The sequence below is a fragment of the Microtus pennsylvanicus genome, chromosome 5 (genome assembly GCF_037038515.1).
Source record: "Microtus pennsylvanicus isolate mMicPen1 chromosome 5, mMicPen1.hap1, whole genome shotgun sequence".
Taxonomy (NCBI): Eukaryota; Metazoa; Chordata; class Mammalia; order Rodentia; family Cricetidae; genus Microtus; species Microtus pennsylvanicus.
The window spans coordinates 87,303,507-87,317,961 of record NC_134583.1 but is presented as its reverse complement, the minus strand read 5'-3'; the positions used below and the strand labels follow the sequence as shown (position 1 = coordinate 87,317,961).

General features: G+C 53.8%; 1 protein-coding gene across 3 annotated transcripts; it reads left to right on the top strand.

The window, feature by feature from the left end:
- Nucleotides 1-3,251: 3,251 nt before the first annotated feature.
- Nucleotides 3,252-14,087, top strand: Carns1 (carnosine synthase 1). 3 transcript variants are annotated; one of them, XM_075973018.1, is made up of 10 exons: nucleotides 3,252-3,326; nucleotides 3,693-3,719; nucleotides 5,390-5,663; nucleotides 6,330-6,419; nucleotides 6,664-7,151; nucleotides 7,387-7,564; nucleotides 7,651-7,736; nucleotides 8,363-8,594; nucleotides 8,690-8,970; nucleotides 11,207-14,087. In XM_075973018.1, the coding sequence occupies exons 2-10, from the start codon at nucleotides 3,717-3,719 to the stop codon at nucleotides 12,431-12,433; spliced, it is 2,859 nt and encodes a 952-aa protein (XP_075829133.1). In that variant the 5' UTR covers nucleotides 3,252-3,326; nucleotides 3,693-3,716; the 3' UTR covers nucleotides 12,434-14,087. The 3 variants fall into 3 exon arrangements, with proteins under 3 accessions (XP_075829133.1, XP_075829135.1, XP_075829134.1); XM_075973020.1 differs by lacking the exon at nucleotides 3,693-3,719 and having other exon boundaries at nucleotides 3,256-3,326; XM_075973019.1 differs by lacking the exons at nucleotides 3,252-3,326; nucleotides 3,693-3,719; nucleotides 5,390-5,663 and adding an exon at nucleotides 5,841-5,992.
- Nucleotides 14,088-14,455: the final 368 nt, after the last annotated feature.

The following is a 14,455-nucleotide window of genomic DNA, read 5'->3' as shown; positions in this document are numbered from 1 at the left end:
ATAAAAAAAAAAAGCAAACCAAAAAGACATGGTTCTCCTACTTTAGGATTAAAGGTGAATGCCACCATGCCTGGCTGGTTCTCTCTTATTGAGACAGGGCCTTATTTGCTTGTGTTTCGAAACAAAATCTCATATTGCCCAGACTGGTCTCAAACTCCATATGTAACCTAAAATGATTTTGAACTCCTCCTAATCCTCCTACCTGCCTCTGGAATGCTTGGATTACAGGTGTGGGTTACCATGCCTCCCTCAAGCCAGGGTCTTTCTACGTAGCCCAGGCTAGCCTTCAACTCAACATATTTCCTCAGCCTCCTGATTGCTGGGATTGCCACACCCAGCTATCGTGTCTTTGTCTTACTGGGTTTTGTTATTGTTTGGTTGTGTTTTCGAGTCGGTTTCTCTGTGTAGCCCTGGCTGTCCTGCAACTCACTATGTAGACCAGGTTGGCCACAAACTCAGAGATCCACCTGTCTCTGCTTCCCAAATGCTGCAATTAAAGGTGTGAGCCACTACCACCTAGTTGTCTTGTTTTGTTTGAGGTAATGGAGTTGAGCCCAGATCCTCACTTATGCCAAACAAGCCCTGTTACTGAGTCACACCTCCAGTCTTCCCCGTGATTTTTCATTTTGAGACAAGGTCTTATAAAATGACCCATGCTGGCCTTGTGCTTGCTCTGTAGCCCAGCCAGGTATAAACTTGTCACCCGACTGTTCAGACTTTCCAATATCCGGAACGAAGGCCTGTGACAGCAGGCCTAACTTAGTTTAATTTTTTTGAGATAGTAAACTTAGTAAGCCAACTAAGTAGCCAAGGTTAGCCTGAAATTTGCAGCAATTTTCCTTCCTGTCTAGTGGTGGGATTTTTTTTTTGAGATAGTGTCTCATTAAGTAGCCAAGGTTAGCCTGGAATTTGAGGCAATTTTCCTTCCTGCCTAGTGCTGAGATTTACAGCAATATTGCTATTTTTTTTTTAAGGCTTTTCCAGACAGGGTTTCTCTGTGTAGCACTGGCTGTCCTGGAACTCATTCTTTGCCCTGTAGACCAGGCTGGCCTCGAGCTCACAGAGATCCACATGCCTCTGCCTTCTGAGTGCTGGGATTAAAGGTGGGCACCACCATTGCTGGGCTGCAATATTGCTTCTTAACTGGTTGGATTGTAAAAACAATGACACCCTCATGGTTCAACTCCTGGAGTGTGGCCCAACCTTTCAACAGTTTAGAAGCTGCTAGCTGTTTACTTCTGTTACCTTCCCTCCCTTCCCCTCCCCTCCACCACTTGTAGGTACATTTAAGACATCTCGGAATTTTCTTTTTCACCTGCTGGACAAACACAAGTGGCCTGCCGCCTCTCCAGGCTTGCCGGGGGTGGGACAGCATCATGCTGTTCCCTGAGCAGCACACACACAGTGGAGCACAGGAAGGATTCCAGCTAGCTGACATCTTACCAGTTGTGTGACCTTGGACAGACCACACTACCTCTCTGAGCCTCACTTCGCTATGTGTACTGGCAGAGCCCTAGCAGCTTTCTCAGTGTTAGGAGCTGAGCTACTGCATGCTCTCACGCAGGCCTGTTACAGCAATAAGCACTTGCAGGCTGGGCAGTGGTGGCACATACCTTTAACTCAGCACTGTGGAGGCAGAGGCAGGTAGATCTCTGAGTTTGAAGTCAGCCTGGTCTACAGAGGGAGCTCCAGGATGGCCAGGACTACACGGAGAAACCCTGTCTTAGGGGTGGGAGGGAAAGGACTGAAGAGATGACTCGGTGGTTAAGAACACTGCCTGCTTTCCCAGAGGACCTGGGTTTAATTCCTAGCACCCACATGACAACTAACAACTGTAACTCCAAGATCTGACACCTTCACACAGACATACATGCAAATAAAATGAAAGTAAATAAATTAGGAAAAAAAGAAAGAAAAGGAAGGAAAAAAGAATTTGCTGGAATCACAAGCTCACCTAGTATCCAGAACCCCTACTCCGCCAGACCTGTAAGAATGCACAGTAACCCCCATTTGAAAGTGAGAAACTGAGTCTCCAGAGGCTGCATGGCCCCTCTGTGCTCCACTTTGTCCCCACAGTAGGACTCCTCTGGAGCTCAGGCCATACTTACAGCAAGGAAGTGGGTGGGGTTCCTGGGGTGGCTCCCCTTATTGTAGGAATCAGAATGGTGACAATTAGGGTGTGGACCTGGAACAGGAAAAGTCCAGTGGGTTGACGTGCAGGACTAGGGAGCCCTGGATAAGCCACCTTCCTTCCTGAGAGGTAGACAGGGGGCCCTCACAGGCTACTGTGTCCTCACTCCCTGGCAAACTACAAAAGCTGCTACCTCTGTCCCCAAGGTGTGCTGGGCCTCCTTAATGCTCTCCTTCCAAAGCTGCTCTTGAGAACAATACAGTTCTGGGAAGCTAAGGGGGGGTGGGATCAGAGTGCTTGGGGGAAGGAAGAGGCCATACGGGGCTAGACCCTACGGTGGATCTGCCCCATCTGGGGCAGAAGGAAAGTGAAGGGCAGATGTCCAGATCCTGAGCCCAGAGCTCAGGTAAATGATACACGCAGCAGATGGCACAAGCTCCGAGTAGGACTGTGTGGTTCTCAGGAAGACTGTGCGTGCACCTGCAGGTGCAGGGATCAGGTGTGCGGGCCTCTGGAAGCTTGTTCCTGGCTGGTGGCCCTGCCATGGAAACCAGTGTATTACTGGCTTCACACCAGCATTTTATTGGGCTGCCTTCATGCTACCTAATAGGCAGAGACCCTGACTCAGGAGGCACTGTGAGAGAGTGTCCCCGGTAGCCAGGGGCTCCTGATTAGGATTGACAGCTTCCTGGCTGGGAGCACCAGGCGCTCTGCTCCAACTAAAGATAGGCTTCAGCCTGCGCCCGACCCCAGGCAGTCAGTGCCAGTGATAGGCTGGACTCAGTCCTCCCGACACTGCCTCTCCTCACCGCGATCACCCTCGGCTTTTCCTCCCTTCTCCCTGTGGATCTCACTGTAGATCTGTCTGTGTCTGGACAGTCTTTGCCTGGGATCAGGGCTGTGTCCAAGGGTACCCCTCTGTCCTGTGAACTACCTCTGTCAGTCGTCGGATCCCAACACCCTCAGGCCCACAAATCCCTTGTCCTAAGCCTGAGGTGCAGAGAGGGGGGGCCACAAGGGAAAGGGGGAGGCGGGGCCCTGGCATGAATGCAGGCTGCCCCGCCCCAGCATGGCCAGGCTCACTATATAAGGGCACACCACTCGCAATAGTGCCGCCACCACTGCTGCACTCCCTCGGTCTCTGCCTACCGGCTCGCTCGACTGCCCAGCTTGGCTCAGTTGCTGCTACCAGCAGGTACCCAGTTCCTGGTTCCTGTCCTACCCCAGGGGAAGCAGGGAGCAGGGATAAGTGGGAATGCAGGTTGGGGACCCTGAGAACCTGTAGAGCTGGACACTAACCTTACATACTCACAGGGACCCTGGGTGCAGGGGCTGAGCCAACACCCCAGAATAGCTGGAGTAACACGGGGGGTGGGGTGGGGTGGAGGATTCAGAGGTGCATGGCTCTTGGGGTCCATGGAGCAGAGTCTCTTTTTTCCTTGAGGTGGGGGTGGGGCAGGGATAGGACAGAGGGTATTTGGGTTCCTTAAAGTCTTCAGGGCTGAAAGGTCTGTTAGGGACCTGGCTGCCCTGATCCCTGCTTTGTCTCTCTGTCCCTTAGTCTCTCAGCCTCTCCACCTCCAAGATGGTGAGTCTCTTGTGGTCCCTTCCCACAAAGGCCCAAGTCCCTGGATAGAGGGAGGGCAAGAACTGGCACCCAAAGAGTCCTGCTTCTGACAGCTCCCACCCCATAACCAGCTCCATTCCTTGACCCCTACCCAGTGCACATGGCACACTCCTGGGCCACATTATTTCCAGGAGGTAGGTGCTGTCAGCCCAACGACAGTTCCTCATTCCGATAGCACCTATTAACTACCACCTGTGTTCCCAGGACTGGTCTGGGTTTGGGGACACAACGATGAACCTACAGTCTGTGACATCAGAGTACTTTTCTAGGAAAGGACACAAAGAATTCAGCCCTGGTGTCCTGAGATGCATGGAAGGTCTGAGACCCAGACCTTGGATGTCTGGGGCATAGCTTACAGTTTCTGAACCAATAGATGATCCCCTCCCCTAGGCCAGATATTTCTTTGGAACCAATGGGGTGGGAATAAGTCATGCACCAGGCATCCAGGTGAGAGCTAACCAAGCCAGAGAAAGAAACAACCTGTCCAAGGTGGCTTGGTCTATCTCCTGAAAGACAGGCCCAGCTTCCAGGCTTGGATAGGCCCAGACACTGCAAGGAGTGATGTCCCCATTTCTATCATGCTGAGACTCCCAGCCTCAGAGAGGGGACGGGGTGTCAGACTTCCTGCAAAGAAGACAGTGCCAGGACACCATACACCTATAGAGATGTTTAGCCAGGTGTGCTGGGATTGACAGTTCAAGGCCAGCATGGGCCACTTAGCAAAACAGAGCTGAGGCTATAATTTGTTTAGAGAATGCTGGCCTAGCATGTAGTGGGCAGGCCCTGGCTTAATCCCCCTCCCCATGAGAGCAGATGTAGTGGGGTACACCTGTAATCTCTCCACTTGGGAAGTGGAATGCCTTGAGTTCTCAGCCTTGCCGAAAGAGCAAAACCCCGTCTCAAAAAAAGAAAAGGAAAAATGAAGAAGAACAAGGATTGAATGGAGGGACTGAGGTTGAAGGCAGTTGGCAGAGGGCTGGCTCAGTTTACAGGAGGCAGGGTTCCAGCCCCAGCACTCGCGTGTAAACCTGCCATGGTGGCGCATGCCTGTAATCTCAGTACTTGGAAGGAGAGAGAGATACATCAGAAGTTCAAGGCCGTGCTCCATCGCGTACAAGCTTGAGGCCAGCCTGAACTATGTGACACCTTGTCTCAAAAAAAAAAAAAGAAAAAGAAAAGGATTCCAGTCCTCACCCAGAGGCCCTGCATAGGGGTGATGAATAGAAAATAAATACACCTAATGGGTAATAGGTGACAGCAAGGTCCATGATAGTAGATGAGTCACTGAGGCCCAGAGAGACCAGAGCTGGACAATGGTTAGGTATTTAGTGAGTAACCACCTGAGGAGCAGTTACTGTGTGTCCGCGCTGTGTGGAACTGGGACTGTAGTGATGCAAAGAACAAACCCTGGGCCCCTGGAAAGCCAGTTAGTGTGGGTGGGGCTCGGCAGTCCCATCAGGGGACTCGCCTCAGGATACCACGTCTACCGTGTAGGCCTTCCCTCCACCCTCTTCTGGTCTTTTGAAAGGGAGCCAGGTGGGAAGACTGGGAGGCAGGTTTATACCATTAAGTGACTTCAAGTGCTCCCTTGCCAATCCTGCCCAAGATGTACCGTTTCTGCCCCTGCTCAGCTCTGCCAGGATCCACTGAGTACGAAGTGGGACTGTCCCCTGGGCTCCAAGGACCTGGATGGAAAGGAAGGACCATGGAAAGGAGGCGCTCCCCTGCCACCCAGAGGCTGCTTTCCTGGGCCCTGGCGCCAGGATGTTAGCCTGGACTGCAAGGGGTCCCCAGAAGAGGCTGAGGCTCGGGCCTGGACTGTGTACTACTATGGTCTCCTTCAGAGCTGTCTGCAGCAAGCTGGCCTTCCTGAGACCCAGGACCGCAGCCAGGCACCTCGTACAGGTGCCTCCGGGCTCCACAAGGGGGTCTCCCAGAGACAGGGAGGGACCTTCAGTCCAGTTGCTTCCCTGTCTGTTCAGGCTGTCTCCCCCAGGCTCTGGTTCTGTCTAAAGGCAAAATCAGAGGGCCTAAGGCAGGCAGGTATTGTCTCCAAGGACATCCGGTCAGGGCTCCCCACCATGTCCCACCCTACCCCACCCTGCTCCCTGGAATTCCACGGTACCATTTGCATATTCTGTGGAGCGGAAACGTCTAGAATGATGTCTTAGGAGATGCTATGGAGGCAGCTGAGCAGTTGCGATCCCAAGATGCCTCCTTGTTTCATAGATCAGGTGGGTTATGAATAATTTTGTGTGGACCAAATGATCTGCAGCTAGAACACAAACTTGTTCCCATCATACAGACTGGAAAACTGAGGCTTAGAGAAACAGTGACCCTTCTGAGGTCACATGCAAAATCCAAACTCAGGTTAGACTCTGGAGGATGAGTCTTCTGGATCAGATGCAGATAAAACAGTCAGTCTCAAGGCAGGATGGCAGATCCCTCCCACTTCATGCTGAGCTCCCTCTGTCCTCTGAGAGGGTGGGAATGGGGAGGTCACAGAAAATGGGCAGAAGGGCAGCCAAGAGGAGGACTCCTGGTGGACATGGCGATATTCTCTTCCCTCAGGCCGCCCTGGAGCAGAGGTGACCTTGTGCATTCTGGGTTCCCCCAGCACCTTTCTGTCTCTGTTGCTGGAGGGTGGGGTCCAGAGCCCTGGTGAGTGTGTGCCCAAGTTCCCTACTCTCTCCTACAGAAAGGGCAGCCCCGCCCTAGCCCGGCCATATCCCAAAATACCCACCAACCTTGGCAATTGCCTGCATTCCACAGGACCAGCTGCTCTGAGCAGGGGTGGGTTCTGGGAGTCACTGACCCCCATGACACTGAAGCCTGGGCAGGAGATGGAGGGTGTTGGCACCGTTTAGCATTCCCTGGCCAGCCACTTTCTCCCCTTTGCCCACAGGAAACATGCTCCTTTGCCTGTCCCCTGCATGGTTGATGAAGGTGGCAGCTCCAGGCCAAGAGGGTGAGGCGTCCCTGCTGGTCTCCAAGGCCGTGAGCTTCTATCCAGGGGGCCTGACATTCCTGGATGATTTTGTTCCCCCTCGGCATGCCACCTACTTCCTGGCAGGCCTGGGGCCAGAATCTGGCCATGGCAGGGAGGCAGCAGAGCTGGCTCGGAACCTCACTTGCCCCACAGGAGCCTCAGCGGAGCTGGCACGACTGCTGGAGGACCGGCTGTTGACGAGGTGGTTGCTGTCCCAGCAGACCGGTGTGGCGGTGCCAGCTACCCTGGCTTTCACTTATAGGCCTCCAGGGCTGCTTCGGGGAGGGGATGCCAGCCCTGGACTACGGCTGGTGGAGCTGAGTGGGAAGGAGGGCCAGGAAACACTGGTGAAAGAGGAAATAGAGGCCTTTGTGCACTCCGAGGCCTTGGGTGAAGCATCACAGGTAACAGGAGGTCCCTCTCTGCACTGAGGTCTTTGTGGGTACCCAGAGGAGGGAACCCATGTGACGATTACCAAGTCCTACTGGGAAACAATCTCAAACCCTCAGCTCTGCCACTGCCCCATTTCTCCACAGCAGTGCCCTGTGCCTCAGTTTACATACTGAATAGTGGCATGAGCACCCTACATTTCAGGCCCATGAGGTGGTGGTGAGGAGGGTCCTCCCTTTTCTGCTGCAGGTGGCTGTGAGGCTTAGCGGCTGGCGCTGGCGGGGACAGCAAGCATTGCGCCTGCACCTGAGGGTGGAGCCGTCTGCAGTGGTGAACACGGTGCTGGCATTGCTGGAGAAGCTGGAGGAGGAGGAGGAGAGTGTCCTTGTGGAGGCCATGTGCCCACCTGCCCGCCTGCCCTTGCCAGGTTCTCGCCTGTGGTAGCCGGGCACTGGGAGCAGAGATTGGCCTCCTAGACCCCGTCTCCCGGTTAACTTCTCCCTGTTCCCCCAGGCAGTCCCGCACCTGGCCCCGAGCTGGCTGTGCGCATCTGCGCAGTGGTGTGTCGGATTCAGGGTGATAGGCCCCTACTGAGCAAGGTGAGAATTGCATAGGACCTGGCCCTGTCCTCCCCAGCTCTGCCCAATCCCACTGATCTAATGAGGGCTTGGTGCAGAGAGGACATGATCTTTGTGGGGGAGGGCACTTCTGAGGTTGACACTTCTTCCTGTTCAACTCTCCTGATCCCTTCTTTATCAGGAGCCCGCGGCCCCTGTGCTCATCCCCATTCAGGACCCAGGGGCCTGATTCCTTTTCCAGTATGTTCCTCCTTACAGAAGAAACCTATTTAGGGTCAGTCCCACAGGAAGGGCTCCAAACTGGGGGGACCTGGGTACTCAGCAGAACTCCAGGGGAGATGAGAAGGGTCTTCAAGAGACTCCCTAAGGCTAGGAAAAACCAGAGTGCCATAGCAGGTAGGAGCAAGCATGCTTGGAATCTTCGAGCTGGGCCTGGAAGCCAGCATAACCCCGAAGGATCTGGGGACCAGATGGCCAGTGTGAAGCCAAGAGTGATTTATACAGTTTAAGACTTGATGGAAGAAAGGAGTTCTTGAAGTGCAGAGAAGGTGGGGCCTGTATTTTGGTGCAGGGAAGATGCTCAAGGGTGAAAGGGGTACTTAAAAGGTGAGTCTTGGCCAGCCCCTTCTGAGCTGCACTGTGGTCAGGTGGTGTGCGGTGTGGGCCGTGGGGACCAGCTCGTGCGGCATCACAACACCCTGCCGAGAACACTGGAGGTGGCGCTGGCCCAGTGCGGCCTGGAAGAGGCGGCGCAGGTGGCGCTCCTGGGGCAGCGCATCAAAGAAGCAGCAGAAGCCGCGTTGGCCGCAGTGCTGGCCCTGGAGGCCGGATTGAGTGTTGAGCAGCGCGGTGGGCGCCAAGTGCACATCGACTTCCTCGGTGAGCACTGGAGGCGCGGCTCGGTCTGGGTGGCGTGGGGACCGGGTTGGGGGGGGGAAGGGGATGCTCAGTCCGCGCATCCTCGCCCGGCCCAGGCGTGGACTTCGTTCTCACAGTGGCCGGCCGCACGCTGACCCCCGCGGTCCTTAAGCTGACCAGTGGCCTGTGCCTGGAGGCGTGCGGCGCGCTAGAGGGGCTGTGGGCCGCGCCGCGCCTGGGACGCTCGGTGAAGGAGGCGGCGGCAGCACCGCTGGTGGAGACCATGCTGCGGCGCTCGGGGCGCCACCTGATGGAAGGAAAGCAACTGCTGGTGATCGGCGCCGGCGGCGTCAGCAAGAAGTTCGTGTGGGAGGCTGCGCGCGACTATGGACTGAAGGTGGGCGGGGGCGGATCCCGACCCCCAAGTCGCGGTCTGATTGGTGAAGGTGGGGGCGGGGCCTCCTCGCCGGGGCGGGACCGGTTGCTGTGAAAGGCCCCTCAGAAGGCAAAGAAGGAAAAGGTTAGACTGGCTGGGATGTGCCAGAAGCAGGTGGTACTCCAGGTCAGCCGCAGAGCTCAGATCTCTATTTTCTTTATTTTTGAAAAGGGTCTGCCGGGCTGTGGTGGCGCACGCCTTTAATCCCAGCACTTGGAAGGCAGAGGTCTGGGATTCGTTATGTAATCAAGCATCAGACTCCCAGAGATCCTCCTGCCTCTTCCACCCTAGTGCTGGTACATTAAAGCGTGCACCACCTTGTTAATTGTTTTGTTTTTGTTTTCCCTTGCTGTTTTAGGGATTGAGTTTAGGGTCTTGCGTATTCTATGCGAGCAAGCACTCTGTCACTGAACTAGAGCCCCAGTTTTCATTTCTTATTTTATTTGCTTTTATTTTATGTATATGGGTGTTTTGCCTGCGTGCATATCTGTGTACCAAAGTGGTGCTTGGTGCTCACCGAGGCCAGAAAAGAGCATCGATCCCCTAGAACCCGAGTGAACCGGAGTTACAGACAATTGTTAGCTGCCGTGTGGGTGTTGAGAATCAAACCTGGTCTATGGAAGTGCAGCTAGTGCTCTTCACTGCTGAGCCATCCCTCCAGCCCTGATTTATTTTACTTTTTCAAATGTATGTTTTATGTGTGGGGGCCTGATGTATGTATGTGCACAAGTGTGTGCCGGTGTCCGTGGAGTCCAGAGAAGGGTGTCATCGGATCCAGGCCACCTAATGTGGGTGCTGAATTCTGGTCCTCTGCAAAACAGCAAGCGCTTTTAGTGGCTAAGCCAGTTCTCCAGCCCTCAGTAGTTTGGGATCTTTGAGACAGGTTCTTACATAGCTCTTGGTGGTCTCAGCCTCCTCATATAGCTGCAGCTGCCTTTGAATTGGTCTTCCTACTTCCATCTCCAGATTCTGGGATTTCAGACATGTTATTTTATATTTGTTTATTCAGTGATTGTTTATTTATGTCAGACAGGGTCTAACTCTGCAGCCCCAGGTGGCTTGAAACTTAATAGGAAAATCAGGCTGGCCTTAAACTTTCGGAGAGTCTCTTTCCTCTGTCTCCCAAGGGCTGGGATTACTCTCTTGAGTTGCCCCTCCATGCTTTATTTTTTAGCCAGGGTTTCACTATGTAGACTTGGCTCTCAAAACACAATCCTCCTGCTTCAGCTTCCTGAATGCTGGAATTACAAGTGTGTCCTGCCAAACCTTGTAGCTCCTAGGTCTGGAACAACTGGTTAAGGAGTCTAGCTCTGCCTTGGGGAAAAGGTCTTTGGAGTGGAATTCCTGCAGCTTGGCACATAGGGTCCTGTGGGGGCGAAAGAGTAGTTTGCAGATCTCAAGTCAACTCTACTGTTGGGAGGAGCAGGGACTCACATTGTAGGATATGGAGTTAACCAGGCAACAGACATCCTCATCGCTATTGAAACAGGAAAGCTGAGGCTCTTTCAGGCTGGCTCTAGTCCACCACAGTGGCCTCCTCGCCTTTTTTCCCCACCATGCATGGTCCTTGAGGAATTCCCAAACAGCCTTGTCATCACAGTTCCTACCCGATAGTGTGTATGCCAGTTGAAGTACTGAAAGACTCCTGATGCCAAGTTACCTTGCAAACAGCCCCTTCCCCTCATCAGTGGCTGCTTCTGCCCTGAGTATCAGCTATCTTGTGTCTGTGTTTCTCCCAGCAAACCACAAGCTTTGGAGACACGGCCCCTCAGGAGTCCTGCACATCACATCACAGTGTTAGAACATGCAAAATGAGTGATAACCAAGCCACCTGTCTCCAGCCTCAGCCCTGATGGCTGGTCTCCAAGCCCTGCGGCGGGTGTGGGGAGGGCGGGCGAGGGGGAGCTGCTTGTGAGCGTGTCCTAGTGAGCCCTCTGGTGTTCTCTCCTTGCTCCTGGCCCCTTAAGCCCAGCCTACCCTTTCCTCCCGAAGTTTTTCCTTCTGACTTCCTGCCCCTCCAGTCTGAAGCAGGTGTCCCACCTCTGCACTTCCTATTTATTCAACACGTCATCAGTAAACATATTCCGAGCTCCTGGTGTTTATGATTCAGCCTCCCCTGTGGGACACCATCCTGTCTCCTCCATGACCCGACACCTGCTGACACGGAGGTCCCTCCTGCTTGCTTCTGTTTCTGCAGCTGCACCTGGTGGAATCGGACCCTAACCACTTTGCCTCCCAGCTGGTGCAGACCTTCATCCACTTCGATGTGACGGAGCACCGGAGAGATGAGGAGAACGCACAGCAGCTGGCTGAGCTGGTACGGGCACGCAACCTGAAGCTAGACGGCTGCTTCTCCTTCTGGGACGACTGCTTGGTGCTCACCGCTCTGCTCTGCCGTGAGCTGGGTCTGCCCTGCAGCCCCCCAGCTGCCATGTGCCTGGCAAAGCAGAAGAGCCGTACCCAGCTACACCTATTGCGATGCCCAGGCCCACCCTGGCCTGCAACCTCCCTCCATGCGGTGGCCTGCTGCCCATTGGAGAGTGAGGCTGATGTGGAGAGAGCCATCGACCAGGTACCCCTGCCAGGTGTGATGAAACTGGAGTTTGGCTCAGGAGCAGTGGGTGTGCAGCTGGTGAAGGATGGGCCCCAGTGCCACGAGCACTTTTCCCGGATCCTCCATGACTTGCAGGGTGAAGCTGACCACCCAGGCATCGGGCTGGGCTGGGGCAATGCCATGCTGCTGATGGAATTTGTCGAGGGCACAGAGCACGATGTGGACCTGGTGGTGTTTGGTGGACGGCTGCTGGCTGCTTTTGTCTCTGATAATGGCCCCACAAGGCTGCCTGGCTTCACGGAGACTGCAGCCTGCATGCCCACTGGGCTAGCACCAGAGCAGGAGGCCCAGCTGGTACAGGCAGCTTTTCGCTGCTGCCTGGGCTGTGGGCTGCTAGATGGAGTTTTCAATGTGGAGCTCAAGATGACTGGGGCCGGGCCAAAGCTCATCGAGATCAACCCACGCATGGGAGGGTTCTACCTTCGAGACTGGATCCTGGAGATCTATGGTGTGGATTTGCTGCTGGCTTCTGCCATGGTGGCCTGTGGCCTGCAGCCAGCCCTGCCTGCCCACCCTCATGCCCGTGGCTACCTGGTGGGCATCATGTGCCTGGTGTCCCAGCACATCGAGATGCTGAGTTCTCCTAGCAGTCGAGAGACTCTGCAAGCCCTCCATGACCAGGGTCTATTGCGACTCAACCTGCTGGAGGAGGCCCTGATACCTGGCCAGTATGAGGAGCCTTACTGCAATGTGGCCTGTGCTGGGTCCAGCCCTGCTGAGGCCCGTCTCCGCCTGCTGGGCATCTGTCAGGGCTTGGGCATTGACAGACCCAACTACCCAGTTGCCCATTTCCTGTCTCAATTCAAATAGCAGGGATGAGGTGCTAGGGGGAGGGGTTGTGATGCTCTGTTTCCCTGCCCCTCCTTCCAAACCTTGCCCAAACCTAGTTCAGCATACTCCTCTGCCTCGGGTCTATTCCAGAGCAGTAGAGCCATTTTGACATCATAGTCTTCTGGACTCAAGGACCATAAAACAAGTATCTGGACGTTTCTGGGTCTTCTTGACTTCCCCAAAGCCTCCATCTAGTCCCAGGTATCCCCAGAACTCTAGTGTTGTGGAATATTATTTTAGCTACGCGAAGATGTGTTACATTCGTTTATGCTGTGGAATATTACTTTAACTACGTAAAAGTGAGTTACATTTATTTCTGCTGCCTTTGTTAATGGTGTAAAGATGTGTTACATTTGTTTATGTTGCATTTGTTTAATTATGTAAAGATGTGTTGTTATTTCGCCTTGTCTGCCTAAGGCACCTGATTGGTCTAATAGAAAGCTGAACGGCCAATACCTAGGCAGGAGAGGGGTATGCAGGGCTGGTGGGCAGACAGAATAAGTACAAGGAAACTTCTAAGCTTGAGAGAGAAGACGAGGGAGAGAACGAGGGAGAAAGAGAGGGACACACCTGGGGCCAGAAGCCAGGCAACTGCCAGCCAGCCAGACACAAGAAGCAGTGAAAGAAAGAAAGGTAAAAAGCTAAAAATCCCTGAGGCAAAACAGAAGAGAAACAGGTTAAGTTATAAGAGCTAGCAAGAAAGAAGCCTAAAATATGGCCAAGCTTTCATAACTAATAAGAATTCTCCATGTCATGAAATGAGAGCTGACTGGTGGCCTAAAAGATAAAGCCTGGGACACTCTAGCCTTTAAGTAGCTAACAAACAGCAGCTTCATGTCCACACTGTCGTGCCCAGCCCAGATGGCAGTGGGTCCAAACCCAGGTCCTCCCCACCACCCCTTTAGGTCTGTCTCTTCATGTCACCTATAGGAGGAGGGAACCTACGTGGATCTCTGTCCATGGTCAAAGCCCATGAAACCTGAGATTAGCGTTCCTGTCTAAAGTCTAGGATAGTTGTAAAGCCTGCTGATAATGTCCAGCAGTGCTTCACTGTGACTGTGGCCTGAGCAGTAGGAATAACCATCTCCCTTCACACCTCCAGGCAGACACTAATGTCCCCGTGTCACAGATGAGGAAGCCGACTCAGAGAGTCGACTCTGCCTCCAAGGTCCTACCTCAGCAGATGTAGACAGGATGCACAGACCAGCCTTTTCTGTTTACTGTTTTGCTTTTTGGGTTTTGTTCTGGCTCAGGTAGCTTTGGAGCCTGTCCTGGAGCTGGCCTTGAACTCACAGAGATCTGCCTGTCTCTGCCCCTGAGTGCTGGGATTAAAGGCATGCGCCACCACCACCCCGGCCTGTTTACTATTTTACACACTCATTCAGCTTCCAGATCCTACCCACTCAGAAGCAGCACTCAGGCTCCTGATACCTTCCTCTGGTGAACCCCACACGTTCTCTACCAGCTCCGCTGCTTTGCCCTCTGGGTACCTAACTAGCCTGGCTGCAGGACTTCTGTCTGCACCGCCTTCTGCATTCTGGGAAGCTACTCTGAAAACGCCTGCTTCTGCTCAGCACAGGAACTGTGGACAGCTCCCCAGTCATGCCTACCCAATAAAGACTTGTGAAGTTTCTGGGCTAGGTTTGTTTCCGACAGTGCCCCGCCCAGGTTCAATGTGTGTGGAGCTGGGGAGAGGGAGGGAGAGGTAGGAAAAACACCTCGTTGTCTGAGCCCCTGGGCTGACCTTTGGCAGGGGCCTCCCTTATACTTAACATCTAGGCCTAAATTTGAGGTTTTCTTTTGCTTGAACTACAGTCCTATGTCACATCCAGATAGTAAACACTCTGGTGGCCTGGACACAATAAGTCCTGAACATCTGAGTTCACACCCTGCATCACAAGGGGCCTCCCCCGTGCAGTGGGAAGGTCCATCCAGACAGACTCAAATCCAAAATCACAGATGTGGTCTGAAATAGAACCCAAGTAGTTAGGCTTGTGTGAC

Coding starts and splice junctions, on each gene's coding strand:
- Carns1 (XM_075973018.1), top strand. Junction 7,152..7,386: donor CCTTGGGTGAAGCATCACAG/GTAACAGGAGGT, acceptor TTTCTGCTGCAG/GTGGCTGTGAGGCTTAGCGG. Junction 8,971..11,206: donor CGCGCGACTATGGACTGAAG/GTGGGCGGGGGC, acceptor CTGTTTCTGCAG/CTGCACCTGGTGGAATCGGA.